This window comes from Sander lucioperca, chromosome 9, assembly GCF_008315115.2.
Source record: "Sander lucioperca isolate FBNREF2018 chromosome 9, SLUC_FBN_1.2, whole genome shotgun sequence".
Taxonomy (NCBI): Eukaryota; Metazoa; Chordata; class Actinopteri; order Perciformes; family Percidae; genus Sander; species Sander lucioperca.
The window spans coordinates 7,030,617-7,046,436 of record NC_050181.1 but is presented as its reverse complement, the minus strand read 5'-3'; the positions used below and the strand labels follow the sequence as shown (position 1 = coordinate 7,046,436).

The window sequence follows — 15,820 nt, the reverse complement described above, 5'->3', positions numbered from 1 at the left end:
TATCTGTGCTGTTAATATAGTTTAAACATAACATACAGGACATCTGCCCTTAAATTATAAAGGTTTGAGATCTTAACTACATAACTTAATTTTAGAGTTTGTGATAGATCAGCAGAGTTCAGTCAGTCAGTTTCTCCTTTTTAACTGAGCCCTAATCTCTTTCATGTCATGTAAATATTCATGCAACAATGCAGCCATTTGTAGTTATGTAAGTGCATTAGAGAGGCCGCGTGGTATTACCAGGTGACCTGATCTGTGCCGCTGGTTTAGAGGTACAGTAGAGTACACAGGGTCACTCCCAATCATTTTATGGGGCAAAGAGACTTAGACCAACTGTTGATTATTTTGAAAATGCAGAATGCACTCTACTCTTTTATTGCTAAAAACCCCTAGAGGCAAGCATAAGTTCACGGATGTGAGATATCCTGTGAAGACAGAATTATGTATTTTCGTATTTTTTGCAGCATGGACTTTGTTACTGTGACCCCTGGTGGGAGGGTGTGTGTGTGTGTGTGTGTGTGTTTCTGTGTAACATCTAATGAGTTTTGACACATTTGGCCGCAGCACAGGGACATGAAAAAGACTCATGACCAACACAGTTAGTTCCACAACATCAGCTAAAAGGTCACAGTAACCCTAAAGGCCCCATGAGACTCTCAGGAAGGTGAACTGACAGCTTCATACATGAGTATATGTATGTCACTGTAATATGTTTATACATAAGAAACATAATACTATTGTGATGTGCATCCTAAATGATGTATACAGTAGGAGCTACAATCATAGTAGATTAAGTCATACTTGTATCAGTATAACATTTAAATTCTAACCAAAGATTCTCAAGAAAATTAGGAATCATACTGTAGATTAAATTATTCTTTCCCGGTTATAAAAATACAAATACAATCTCACAGAGATCATCAAGAGCATGACAACATGTAATGTCAAACCTTGTAATGTTCATATTTCTCTCAGGATGAATTGTACTCGGTTTAGAGATAATTAGCAAATGTTAGCATGCTAACATGCTAAACTAAGATGGTGAACGTGGTAAACATATCTGATCAGATATAGTCTCGCTTTGCCAGACCTTCCTCCACAGCGCTGCAAAGGAGGGTCTGGAACATGTGTAGATTCAAAGGTCGTTTTTAAGTCATGCAACAGAAAACTCAGATTGGACAGATAGTCTAGCTAGCTGTCTGGATTTACCCTACAGAGATGTGAGGAGCAGTTAACCATTGTCCTCATAAATCAACCAGAGTTTAAAATTCGAACACAAATAAAGTGGAAGGTAACGGACATCCGGCCAAAAAGAGTGAAATCCGGCGGAATTTCGGGCGGCAACGGAGAAACCCCGGAAGTGGAACGTCGTGGATATAGACTAGATCAGATATGATCACGTTAGCATTGACACTGTGAGCACGTTAGCATGCTGATGATTTGTCCAACACATAGCATGGCTGTAGACAGTCTTGTTTTTCTTCCTGTGTTGTTGATGCAAGTTAATTTTGTCTAAATAAAAAAAAATAAAGGAAGAAATTGGTAAAAGAACAAGTTGGCAGAGTTTAATTATTACCGGACAATATATTTATTGTTTTATACTTACGATTAGCATCATTTTGACTTATGACTCTTTCCTACATTGCTCCTAATGCCTCTACTTCTATACTGCATGTGAAATAAGCATCAAGTAATGATTACTATGTCTGTATGTGTTTTCTTCCTCAGGGTCCCTTTGTTATTTAGCTTTACTATTTAGAGGAGGATGTCTCTGAGCAGTGTTGCTGGGCTGTGGCAGTGTGCAGGAATCGGAGGGTCGCTGGTTCAAGTCCCAGTTCACCTCCTGTTACAAGTCCTGAGAATGTTTGTAATTCAGGCCTGTGTTTAATGTGTGCGCAACTGTACTAAGAGTGTAAATTGTGAATTTCCCCTCGCGGGATAAATAAAGGCATTTTTCTTCTTCAGTTACATCAGCAGAGCTTTCCATGAGTCAGACTATGCAGATATGTGGACTTGGCAGCTGAATAAACACTGCTTAATTTCCAGTGTGGGTCAGTCATAAACCAATTCAAATGTATGATACAGTGTGCTTGTGAGCAGAGAAAGAAAACTGTTATCCAGAACGAGACGCTGAAAGATGCCCTGATGCCAGCCCACATCAGTCCTCATCCCACAGGGGTCACAGCTCTGCATCATCTGCAGCTGGTGACCTCTCTTCCACAAAACACTAATAATTCTCTGAAATCCCTTGTCTGTTTAATCAGATCAGAGACTCTGAAGTAATGGCCCGGAGATGCACTCCTCTGCCTTAATCGCTCTGTCCCGTACATGCTGGAGCATATGCTGCTGGGAGAAGGTCTTTAGGCCCAGACACACATAGCCGATAATCAGCCGTTGGACAGTCTGGCGAGGTCAGTGACTCGAGTCTGTTCGGTGTGTTCCGTGCCGTCGTCCGTCTGAGGGGCCGTCGTCCTTCATTTTGGCCAATTTATAGTAAGCAGCTTTATTCAAAGCACTGTATAGTACTACGAATACATTTTCAGCATCGCTGGCTCCAGCAAAGCCGTGTTTGTGCTGCATGCTTCACAGTCAGATGTGCAGGATAGCTTAAAGGAACACTACTCTGAAATAACATGAGGGTATCAGAACAAAACATTTAATACCGACTAAAAAGATGGATCGGGCTTGTAAGTAAGCTTTGAGGAAATTATTATACGCCTATTGTTAAACCTTTGTTTTTTTATTAAGGTCAAGAATGATGTCCACAGTCAATTTAAATATAACTGTATCCTATTAAATGATGATTGACACATTTTGTTTTTGTCATTACAGAGTTAATATGGCTAACGTGTTAGCTAGCAGTTGTCTCTTTACACCTACAAGCAATTTGGCTTGTAGAAAAAGATCTAGTCATTCAGGATTTCAGAACTCTTGCACATCTCATTTCTTTGCCAAAATGCATCACATAAGATCAAGTCTCCACCAAAGTTAACATGTTTTATCCACAACACTAATAAACAGAGTGGTTTACCAGCAAGCTCTGAAAGTGCGCTGTGCTCTGCCAGGTGCTTCCTGTAAAGAGTCTTCAGCACTTTGGCACTGCCAAACCTCTTAAAGCGTGTTTTCACATTAGTGTAGAACCACTCCAGTGACTGCGTCTTCAACAACCTGAGAGAGACACACAATCAGACCTGCAGTTTAAAATACAATCACTATGTATCTTATTCTGATCTTTGTCAACAGTTTTGATCAATCTTATACCAATACAGCAACCTGAATAAAATAAACTCACATTAACAGGTGTCAAACACTGCATACTTTGTTTTACATATTATATGCTGATGATACAGTTTGGGGTATTAAACTGTCCATTCCACTTCCTTCTACATAATAATGCTAACACCAGCTGATAAACTGTGCAGGAATATTAACTAAACACATTTTTGTGTTAGTTTATGGATTATAATAGCAGTGAGATAGTATGCAGGATACTTGGCATAAGTTTAACCTATATAAAACATTTGTCTGGCAGAGATTAGTAAAACAGAAGTAATTTAATACAGTGTATGTCACACACAGTGAAAGATTACAACCCAGACTCCTAAATATGATGTTATTGATACATCAAATATGTCTAAAAAGAAACACCACTGAACATTAATTACATTTCTAAAGAATTGAGATCTCCACTTTTCAGCAAAACTGAAATTTTGAGGTTTTTCATTTTCTGCATTCAGGTGAATTTTTCTGCAACAATTTGTGCCTTTTCTGCACCAAGTTATGGTGCAAATGCCTTTATTTATGTAAAGGAAATTATTATTATAATAGTTTTGGGGGGTTGCACTGGCCAGTTTTGATTTTTGGGGGGGGTATAACCCCCCCATCCCTCCTGTAAATTACACCTATGAATCAAATAAGGAAGGAACATTAATGAAAAGGCTCAGTGGTCAGAATCTCTACCAAGCCCCCCAACAGCAATCATTTTAAATATTAGCCGTTCAAGTAGCATTGTAAATCTAAAGGTTTAGTATACCGGCATCTTACTACATAAAACAGCCTTTTCTGTCAAAGTTTGAACAGTTACTTCATGTGCGATATTCCTGTATGTGTTGTCAGTGTACACACGTGTAAAAGAGGTTTTTGATGTTAATCTAATTTATGTATGTCTCATCTTCAAATCTCAATATTCAAGATTAAAATGAACTGGGATTGAGATTGGGAATTGAATGTTTAAGAATGACAGCAATCGGGTATTGCAGAGATATTCATGTCAGCATGTTTAATGAGTTACCATCTGTTGAGTCGGTTGAGTTGCAGAGTGAAGGGAGCTGAGTGAGTGTGTGGACAGTCAGTACAGTGGCACTCATAAGTTTATGAACCCATGCTAAAGTTTACTAAAAAGAGGAATAAAAAAAATCATCTTTTGGAAATTGATCTTAATGCCTTAATTAAAAAAATGAGGAAAAATCCAACCTTTAAGGACACCAGTTTTCTTTGTGAATGAATAATGTATCGTAAATAAATAAAATGTTCTTCCTTAAAATACAGGGGGCATAAGTAAGTACACCCCTATGTTAAATTCCCATAGAGGCAGGCAGATGTTTTATTTTTAAAGGCCAGTTATTTCATGGATCCAGGATACTATGCATCCTGATAAAGTTCCCTTGGCCTTTGGAATTAAAATAGCCCCCCATCATCACATACCCTTCACCATACCTAGAGATTGGCACGGTTTTATTTCAGTTAACCTAACAGCTGGTTTGATTTTCATTGAGAGATGATTTTATGGAAAGTACCCCATGCCAATCTCTAGGTATGGTGAAGGGTATGCGATGATGCCCCCTGTATTTTAAGAAAGAACATTAAACATTTATTTACGATACATTATTCATTCACAAAGAAAATTGGTGTCCTTAAAGGTTGGATTTTTTCTCATATTTTTAATTAAGGCATTAAGATCAATTTCCAAAAGATGATTTTTATATATATATATATATATATATATATATATATATATATATATATATATAGCAGCTCTCCTGTCACATCTGTCTTTCCAATTAAAAATAATTGATGCCTTCATCATTAAGTTGACAGCTGAGATGGAAGTAAACAATATTATGGCTTTTTCCTCTGAGAAGTTGTTGGACAACTTTAGACATTTCCAGGGAGGTAATTATTGTTTTTTTAAAGTACAAAATCATGAATTTTAGGTTATGACATTTTTATTTAAGTGTGAGACGGTTCAGTAGTCTGAAGTGAATTTTAAAGTTTTAATTGCCCATACTGTATGCGTTATTGTGATGACTGTCCAGGGTATACTCCCCTTTCTGCCCAATGCCTGCTGGGATACAGTATCTGTATATAATAGTTATTTTCTATTATACCCCAGGGTTAAGAAACATATAAAATCACACCAATTGTATCCTTTAAAAGCAAACGTCAACTCTCTAAAATTTGAACAAAAATAATCTTTATCACTTCATATTTTCTAATTCATCCAATAGGTTTAGCCATTTTCATGAACAAAGTAAACTAGACATTTTTTTCTTATTTTAAAGCTATAGTGCGTAGTTTCTGTCGCCCCCATGAGGAATTCTAACACTGTCAGCACATCCACATGACACAAGCCTTCTGTGATCACGCACCACCCCCACCCCTCCTCCACACAGTTGCTAGTAGCCAAGGAGGACACGGAGGATTAAAAAAAAATATGAGGGACTCTTCAGAAGAGGTAATTATCTTCACTCGAGCTTCTGCGTGCGAAAGTTGCCGGATGACACAATTTTCTGAACATAGCCATACTGAGAAATACAGAGATAGTTTTGTGGAGCTGATAGTCTTAATTAGCTTAGTAGCAACTCATTTAGCACTGGCTTGAATGTAAAAGACGTCCATTAATGTAAAAGTCCCACACTAAACCTTTAAGCTTAAAATCACCAAATGTCGACGTGACACACCACAGCAAAATGGAAATACAGTGAACCTCTGAAAGGTGCATCCAAAATCTTTGTGAAATTAAATAGAGAAGCTGCATGCAACACTTCAACACTAAAAAAAAGACCATTTTGATAAAAGGAGGAAATTGAAATGTTGTTGCTTTGAACTTTGAACACCATAGTGAGTCTCCTTTTCTCTGTCATGTTGTGTTAAACTGAGTGCAATTGGTTCAGCCAGTGGAAGACTTTATCCTGTTCTGTATCTAAGTGACTATGTTGTGAGTAATAAATCCATCTCCCAAGCAGCAGAGTAAGACTTTAATAACCTTTGATGTCACTGTCTCATGTACTTGATCCCCCCATCTGGATCATTACCACTACTACTACCACTACTAGTACCACTACTACTAGTACCACTACTACTACTGCTCGACCTTACCTGCTCTTCTGGCAGGTGGAGCAGAGCCAGGCTTTGTCCTGCTTGTTGTAGACCCGGCAGGTCTTGCAGATGTTGTAGTGGCAGTCATGGCACTGGCGCTTTGTGTTGAGCAGGAAGGTGAAGGGCGAGCAGCAGCGGATGCAGCAGCGCTGGTTAAAGCATCTCTGCCGTGACAGCAGGAGGCAGCGACTGCCCTCCTCGTCCAGCTCCTGCTTCAGTTCACTACGGGGAGGAGGGGAGAGAGAGAGTGGATGGTTAAAGGGAGGATAGTGAAAACAGGACTGTGTGCGTGCGTGCGTGCGTGCGTGCGTGCGTGCGTGCGTGCGTGCGTGCGTGCGTTTGTGTGTTATAAAAAAACAGGAAAAAAAGAATATTTATGTATAAATTACATATATACTGTAAGTCTGGATATATGTGTGACAGAAAGATATAATTCCTCTCTGTGGGTTTACTAAGTCAAATAGGATGATCATCACAATGAGGACATGACGTACACATAAACACAAAGCCAGTCACACTGATCCTCTGCATCCCTTTAATGAAAATGGAGCAGAAATTAAAGTGGTTTCACAAAGTCGGTAATTTTAATCATTTTCTAAAGGTCATTAAAAAAGGTAAATGATGACTGGAAAAAAAAGCAGCAATATCTCCCTTAATGTACATTATTTATTTCAAGTTGGTGAAACGCCATCAGAGCTCATGTAAAGGTTAAAGCAGGAGGATGTACTGAATAATACATCAGTATGTCCTCCTCAACAGCAGCAGCAGCTCGTCAGCCTATATGTTGAGTATTATAAACATGTATTATTGTTTGAGAAAACAGTCCACAAGGTCCATTTAGTGGCGGAGCATTCTATCAAATGACTGTTTGCCCAGTTGTTATGGAATAATAGATGATCAAATTTATTTTTGAGCATGTTAAGGACTTCTCCTTCATGCTGGTTACAAAGTTTTAGCTTTATTGTCAGAAATGTTAGAGAGTGTGATTCACACATTTTTTGGTCACAAAATAACTTTAATGTGAGGTAAAGTGCTTCAACAAATACTAAGATATAAGGTCCCTAAGACTTTTGTTCTTTGAATGCAGGACTTTTACTTAATACTAGTACATTGTGGTATTATCTGAATACTTCTTCCAACACTGGATTTAAAAGTAGACTAATATTAAGTTTACAAATATTATCTACAAAAGGTTTTTGTACTAATACAATATTCTGATACACTGAAAAGAATCAAGTAAACAACAAATAAAGTTTGTTTATGATATTACTAGTTTCATTACTAGTTTCCCTGCATGTCGCTTGCAAAGAAATACAACTGCAAAGGACACACACACACACACACACACACACACGTCAAACAGGGGCTAAAGACGATGGAAAAGACATTACAGTAGGAAAACAAGATGGATGAAGGCAGAAGAGAGACAAACAATGGATTTTTGTTTCCTTCTCGCTACTTGCACTATTTTCACATCAGGACAGCATGAGCATCAGTCAGGACTGAATCATTTATAGGTGATTACTGCTGGAGACTGATGGAGTCTGACAACGCGAGGACAGAGGCACGAAGAGAAAAAAAGAGCAACTGTGGGTTTATAAGTCTTTCCATTTAAGTTTTAAATGTCTAAAAATCAAATGAAATTCCTCATTGCCCTGTTATCAAGTAAGAGGGAAATTTGCTTCCTGATATGGTTGTTTTAAAGACAATTGTGTGCTGTATGTGGTTTATAGAAAAAAGAAGCTTGATAAATAGACGGAGAGTACATAAGGAGAAAAGTAGAAACTAGCGATAAAAAACAAAAACAATACATCAAAGTAACTGTAATACAAATCTGCTAATTGCAAAAGGGTGAATCTGTAATTATGAAATATATATAATAAGAAAGAAACCAGCATATTTGTTTAAAATATGATCTGAACAATTGATCTATTATCGAAGCTGTTCCAGAATGATTTTTTTCTGACTAATCTATTATTTGTCTCAGCTCTACAGTACACACTATATGACTTAACAGTCCTTTTTCAAAACCACATTTCTTGAACTTCTTTTTTCTTGCACTTTTCTTGAGGTCACATTTTCCAAACTCTAAATATTTAACAGTGTCCCTGAGATGCCTGTCTGACAGAGAGCGCGCTGCCCTCTCACGACAGCAGCACACTCCGTTACTGAAGCTCACTGGTTGGTATAAATAACTGAGGCAGACCACACCCAGTCAGACAGTCACAGTAAGATATTCACAGCAAGATAGTACAGTAACATTCAGAAATATACATGAACACACGTGTAAACACACAAAACTGCCGCTAAGAAGCTAACAGCAGAAGACGCAACAACAACAGTCATTCATCATCTCTCTCACTCTCTTTCATCTGAATATTTCAGACACATGAAATATATATGCTGATCAGCTCACTCTGTACAGTATCTGTAGAGCAGCTCTGTCCTCACACACGCTCGTCTAAAAGAAGCTTTCTAGCTCCGGGCATAAAACGAGAACAAACAAGGAGAGGCTTTAGCTCTGTCAGCTGCAATAATCCTCACAAAAAGTCTGTTTCTTGGCGACAAGATGATGCGACGTCCACTAACTTGTGTTCGCAGTTGTGGGATTTGTTTATTTTTCTTGTATTTAATGGTATATTTCACTGCTGGAAAGATGAATATGTATTAAATTGGGTCAGTTATGTAGTAGAAATGTGAAAATGTTTTAGAACTTGGTGCCTTTGAGACCGAGAAAAGCCAGAAAATGTATTTTTGGCTCGTGGATGAAAGACAACAACTCCCAGAATGCACTTGCGTCGCTTCCCTACGAGGCCACTCCCAAGCCACACCTACCGGTTACAGACTTAGACAGTGAAAATGGTTCAAGTCAAGTGTGTTTTATTGTCATTTCAACTAAACGTTTCACCGTGGCTCAAGTGGTGTTACACATTTAAAATATATAAAAACGACATTTTATAAAAACGACATACGAAACAGGCTACATTTAGCACACACATTATAGGCTCTGTAAAGTTCAGCTACCGCATTAGTAGCATTAGCGCTTGGTTGGATGTAAACACAGAGTATAACCACAGCCATGACTTTGCGTAGAATGGTCGGCATTTAACAGTCACAAACTCCACCAGTGGTGAGCAGTAGTTGGATACAAGCACCCCATTTCTGCACCAGTCCGTGTTAACACAGCACACCTCCACGAGTCTTAGCTGGCGACAGAGCAGCATCTCTATCTGCTCTGAAGGCTAGCAGGCCTGGTAGCTAGATAGCAGAGTTCGGTACGCTGTTGTTCAGCCATGTTTCCACAAAAACAAAAACACAGCGGTCTCTGAACTCGCATTGGGAGTTTCATTGAAGTTGGATGTAGTCCAGTTTGTTGTCTAATGAGCGGACACTTGCAAGCAGGATGGATGGGACAGGTGGCCGGCCCGCACACCGCTTTTGAGGTCCCTTTCCCCGGCTAACGGCATCTAGCGACACCGCAGGCTGAGGTGGTGGTCTCTGTAGCAGGCGAAGCTCACGTAGTATAGAGTATTCCGTCTGTAATAAAGTTTCCTGCATATTCTCCGGTCTGTACCAATGTATCCCGGTGGTACACATGTGCGGTAGTTTGAACGCACATAATTGTTGTAAAAGTTTGCTGCTGAAAAGAGAGCCTGTTTAGCATAGCTCCAAGATGGCTGACACTTGGCTCGCATCGGTAGTGACAGTCCCACCCCCTATGGGCGAGTTGAAAACATGCGGAACTAGCTGGCTGTAGTCCATGGCCTCTGGGCAAATATGCCTCCGATGACGCTAAATGACAATTTTTGCGTCATCAGAGGCTTTTTTCCAGACCCACAATACAGAGAACTCTCGTGTCAGGGGGACATGAGGGAGGGAAGTATGATCATTCGAAAATACTACCGGGATTCTACTGATACAAAGCTTAATGCTAATCGGTGAAGTATCCCTTTAAAGATTTCAACAGGGATTTTTTTTTTTTTTTTCTTTTAGGAAGAATATTGTCAGGTGAAAGTGTCATGAAGACATGAAAGGGAGGAGAGAGCAGGAATGACATGCCGCAATGGGCTGCAGGTTGGAAACGAACCCCGGGCCGCTGCAATAAGGACTGAGCTTTTGTACATGGAGCGCACGCTCATCCAGGTGAGCTACCAGGGTGCCCCAAGACCAGAACTATGTTTTAATGAAAGAAAATCGCTTGCAGAGGATAAGTAAAATGGAATTAGATTGTTTATTTCGATGACTAGTGGCTGAAATTAATTTTGGCCAGACATCCACCCTCTGTATTTTGTTTTGTTGATCAGTTAAATCCTATTACAATTATGTCAGGTTTTAATCCTTGTAAAAGTATTTATATAAGGGTTTTTCTCCAAATCTTTCAAGAATTCCTTTGAATATTGTAATCAGAAATATGACTCAGATTCAGTAACATTTACCACAGTATTATGTACCGAGGCCGATGTGGGGTCTCCTGCAGTCAGCAAGTAAATAACTTTGCTTTCAACTTCATGAATAGGCCTTAAGTTTAATTTACTAATTAAAGAGTGAAATGGCAACCCCAAAAAAACCCACCACAATTACAAGTAGTAAATATGATATAATACAAGACAGGATTATGTGTAAACTATATGATAAATATGTCAAATAAATGTGACTGTGAAATATGCATATCAGATAAAATACAGAACCAATACATTTAATAATTTAATTACTCAAAATTATTTTCATTATTTCATCATTGTTATGGGTTGGACTGGACTGGTGACTGTCACAAAAAGTAATACTATGAGACTTGAAAGGGAAAATCTGAAATAAAAATTCTTTAATAAAAAAATTTAAATCCAATCAAACCCACTGAAAATAAAAAATGTTGAGGTTGGTTTATCAAAAGTTACAGCCAGTATCTGGTGTGGCCACCAGCTGCATTAACCCTTGTGTTGTCTTCCCTTCAACCTTGAAAAAAAAGACGTTTTTTTACGCCTTTTTGTCAATTAAGTACTGCAGTGCATCTCCTCCTCATGGACTGCACCAGGTTTGCCAGTTCTTGTTGTGAGAGGTTACCCCACTCTTCCACCAAGGCACCTGCAAGTTCCTGGACATTTCTGAGGGACATGGTTCTCGCCCTCCAACGGGTCCCAGACGTGCTGGGATTGAGATCCGGGCTCTTCGCTGGCCATGGCAGAACACTAACTTTCCTGTCTTGCAGGAAATCACGCATAGAACGAGTGGTATGGCTGGTGGCATTGTCATGTCAAGATGAGCCTGCAGGAAGGATACCACATGAGGGAGAAGGATGTCTTCCCTGTAACTTTTGACCATCCTTTGTTCAGGGACACTTTTTTTTTTTTTTAAATGTTAATACAAAGTTGTACGCATGTTAAGTTGGCTGAAAATAAAAGCAGTTCAAAGTGAGGACATTTTTTGCTGACTATAGATACGAGAGTGAGAGAGAAAGAGAGAGAGAGAGAGAGAGAGAGAGAGAGAGAGAGATTTTTACCACATTTTATGACCAATTCATACTCATGGTACAGCCAGTCTGCTGCTGAATCTAGTAGAGATTTCCTGAATCTAACAAATTGTTTTTTAGGGACACTACAAAGCTTATACTGTATATATGCTTTATTCCCTCACACAACATTGTTCCTCTGCTTATCTTACATAAGCATACAAGCCTCTCAGCCATCAGGGAACCCAATCAAAAGATAAGAAATTGGACCACACATGCAAGATAAAGTTAATGGCTGTAATTTACAGAACAAGTTCATATAAGGTGACATTTGTTGTAGTGACAGATGCTCTCAATAATGCTCTGTGGTAAAATAACAGAATTAGTTAAAGGTATTCTGTGGGGTTTTAGACCTCCAGTAGGGCTATGGATATGTTTTTTTTCTATTAAGTCCTGCTTTTGTTTAGCTTGTGTCTGCCTACGGCGATTCACATGCATGCACACATGGGTGATGTGATGCACACTGCACATCCCTGCCAGTGGTCTCACACTAGAGCCTGGATCGGGCCGAATTTTTCCATCCAAACCCGACAGAGCCGTGACCGAACCCGGCCCAAACCCGACAGGCATTATGATATTTATGTCTGAGCCCGACACAGTTAAAATCTTGTTTTTTTTTCTCATACTAATGACACATGTACGTTTTGTTTGTGTGGAAAGTCCGCTTTTATTAAGCAACTGGAAGGCATTCGGAAATGTCAACAGATGAGCACATCAGCGCACACGGGGGAACAAGCGCACGTTAATAAGCTGTTTAATTTAAAATGTTCAAGGTGTTAACCTTTCCTGCTTGCTTCGATTCTGACCGTGATCAGAAAACCAGGGGAGACTTGTTACCTCCAGGGCCGACATTATATAACGTCAGGGTTAAAATCCCGTTTCTGGTGAGCAGATGAATGAACTTGGCTTTCAGTCTGGGGTTTATCTCGGCATACACTGTGTACAAAACTTAAACTTATTCCACCAACTCTGCTCCAGTCGCATCTACACATCTGCTTCCTCTTTTCTCTATCTCTCTTCTGCCCACTTTACACACACACACACACACACACACACACACACACACTGAGCTCTCTTAAAGGAGCCGCAGCACCATTTTACAACAAATGCCTTATCGCGCTGATGTGATCGAGCCCGACCCGAACATCATTTCTAAATATCTGTCCGAACCCGGCCTGGCCCGTCGGGTACTGTCGGGCTCGGGTCGGGTATCCATTCCTTATCTGACACTACTCCACTGACCTACATGTGGCACTAATGAGCCAAGAAACACCGCAATATGCCTTAAAGGAGAACTCCGGGCAATTTTTACGTTAATCTTGATCGCTATACCTATGTGAGTGCTGTCTATAGCAAAAGAAACAAGCCGAATTGGTGCTAGCAACATGGAGCTGCTGCAGCTAATGCCGAGAGCTCCCACTTAGCTAAAACGGCAGTTATGGGGGCATAATATAAAGAGTGCCTTTGTGCCTCTTAACAGACACAAAATGCAATTAAAATGTCTGTGCAACATGAACAGGGCCCTTACATGACAACACGATGCATTTAGCAACTTAGCCATTGTTGAAATTCACCTACCCTGTTAGCTGCTAGCTGCCGTCTGGGATGAGTGAGTGTGTTCAGCCAGGCTTCGGTAATAATCATCACGCAGCAGTTCCGTGTGTATTTGTAACACATATATCCATTTTGTGTGTGATCCATCTGGCTTTGGTGAGTAGGAGTCTTGTCAGTGTTGATCGGTGTTGTTTCCTTAGCCGGGCTAGCAGGCCTGGCCGGCGTACCTGCTTCTGCTTCCTCCCCGCCCTCCTGGCTTCACACGGCCGACAACAATCCAACGAGCGCCCGCTGGTCTGGTGGATGTCTTCCAGAAGTTGTGAACAACTCTGATCTTCACTCACCTTTTTCATGCTACAACTGAATTCCCACGGGACTTCAGCGCGAGACTACGGCTAGCCGTCTAAAACACTAATTTACTGTACAGGGCACAAACATAATTTGGTCCGTTTCCATGTAGTTACATAGTCACTAATATGGTCATAACCACTACAGTGCTCAATTACCTGTTTTTGAGGGTGAAATAAAATACAATTTTTCACCACGAAAGCTTGAACGGTCTTCTGGAAGACATCCACCAGACCAGCGGGCGCTCGTTGGATTGTTGTCGGCCACGTGAAGCCAGGAGGGCGGGGAGGAAGCAGAAGCAAGGACGCCGGCTAAGGAAACCACAACGATCGACACTGACAAGACTCCTACTCACCAACGCCAGATGGATCACACACAAAATGGATATATGTGTTACAAATACACACGGAACTGCTGCGTGATGATTATTACCGAAGCCTGGCTGAACACACTCACTCATCCCAGACGGCAGCTAGCAGCTAACAGGGTAGGTGAATTTCAACAATGGCTAAGTTGCTAAACGCATCTTGTTGTCATGTAAGGGCCCTGTTCATGTTGCACAGACATTTTAATTGCATTTTGTGTTTGTTAAGAGGCACAAAGGCACTCTTTATGATATGCCCCCATAACTGCCATTTTAGGTAAGTGGGAGCTCTTGGCATTAGCTGCAGCAGCTCCATGTTGCTAGCACCAATTCAGCTCGTTTTTTTTTGCTATAGACGATACTCGCATAGGTATAGCGATCAAGATTAACGTAAAAATTGCCCGGAGTTCTCCTTTAAAAGGCAGAGAACAAGACAACTGCAGGCTCGTAAACAATACAGGATTTAAAGTGTGCTTTGTAAATGTTCTATGAAAAAGGAAATGCGTTCATTTCTGAACTACACTTACACTCACCTAAAGGATTATTAGGAACACCTGTTAAATTTCTTGTTAATACAATTATCTAATCAACTTTCACATGGCAGCTACTTCAATGCACTTAGGAGCGTTGTCCTGGGGTCTGTTTCAGAAAGCAGGTTTAGTGAAAACTGAGTTTGTTAACCCTCAGATGAGGGAAACTCTGGGTTTTCCGTTTCAGAAAGAGAGGTTAATCAAACCTGAGAGAGAGGGGTAACTCCAGCCCGTTTCAGAAAGAGGTAAGTTAACCTCAGAGTCAGTTACTATGGTAACGGAGTCTGTGAACCTAACCTGGTCGGGAGCAGATTTTCTTCAAGAAACCTCGAGTTTCTCTCAGTCTCCTCCCTCTGACACAGCGCTCTTTCATTTCCTCATTCATTGTCTGTATCAGGCACATTTTATCGCAGTTTGTTATCTGTATGAATAAAAAAACAGGGTTGGTTTATTAACTGTTAGGCAGAATATAAAACGTTTTTGTTCCGAACATGGCATTTCCTTGTGTCGACGATCCCGTTGATGAAGAAGCTGTATTACTTCGCAGGGAGTTAGACATATGTCGGGAGATGATATTGAGGCCCCGACTATAGATGCATTTTCATTTCCAGATAACTACCTATTTTAGCGGTATCGTTTTTCTTCCCAGTCTATCAGTCATGTAGCCTACATAACCTTATCTGTGCTCATGTCACTAACGTCACCCATCGTGGACATGCTCTACATCCCAGCACATTATTTGTGTCGCAGTATGTTTTTTTTTTTTTGCAAACGGCAGTTTTCTTTACAACATTGTTGATGCGGAGCATTTTTGTAAAGCCACTGTATACAGAGCCATCAGAAAAGTGTGCCTCACTCTGAAACGTGTAAACGTTTGTGTAGAGTTCCCTGGACACAAACCAGTTAAGAGACATTAAAAAGAAATAAATTATTGTAAATCATAATTCTGTTAATGATGGTGCTGCAACCTCAGAATGGGATTAGTAGTAGTTTACTTTTTTGCTTGCAGGATTGCACCTAAATGGTGTAGCCTACTACCATTCCAGTTTTCACCAGTAATATTATAGGTTACCTGTGATTAAATATGAAATTAATACACTATATTAGAGCTTACGAATTGACTCAAGTAGCAATTTTCTC

General features: G+C 40.1%; 1 protein-coding gene across 7 annotated transcripts in view; it reads right to left on the bottom strand.

Annotated features, from left to right (window-relative positions):
- The window catches only part of si:ch211-106h4.9 (rab effector MyRIP), a 75,073-nt gene that overhangs the window by 41,145 nt on the left and 18,108 nt on the right, over positions 1-15,820 (bottom strand). For all 7 annotated transcript variants that reach the window (XM_036004717.1, XM_036004718.1, XM_036004715.1 and 4 more), the window contains 2 exons: positions 6,379-6,600; positions 3,032-3,168 (listed from right to left, as the gene is read on the bottom strand). In XM_036004717.1, the coding sequence (XP_035860610.1) occupies positions 3,032-3,168; positions 6,379-6,600 (359 nt within the window). The remainder of the gene's footprint in view (positions 1-3,031; positions 3,169-6,378; positions 6,601-15,820) is intronic.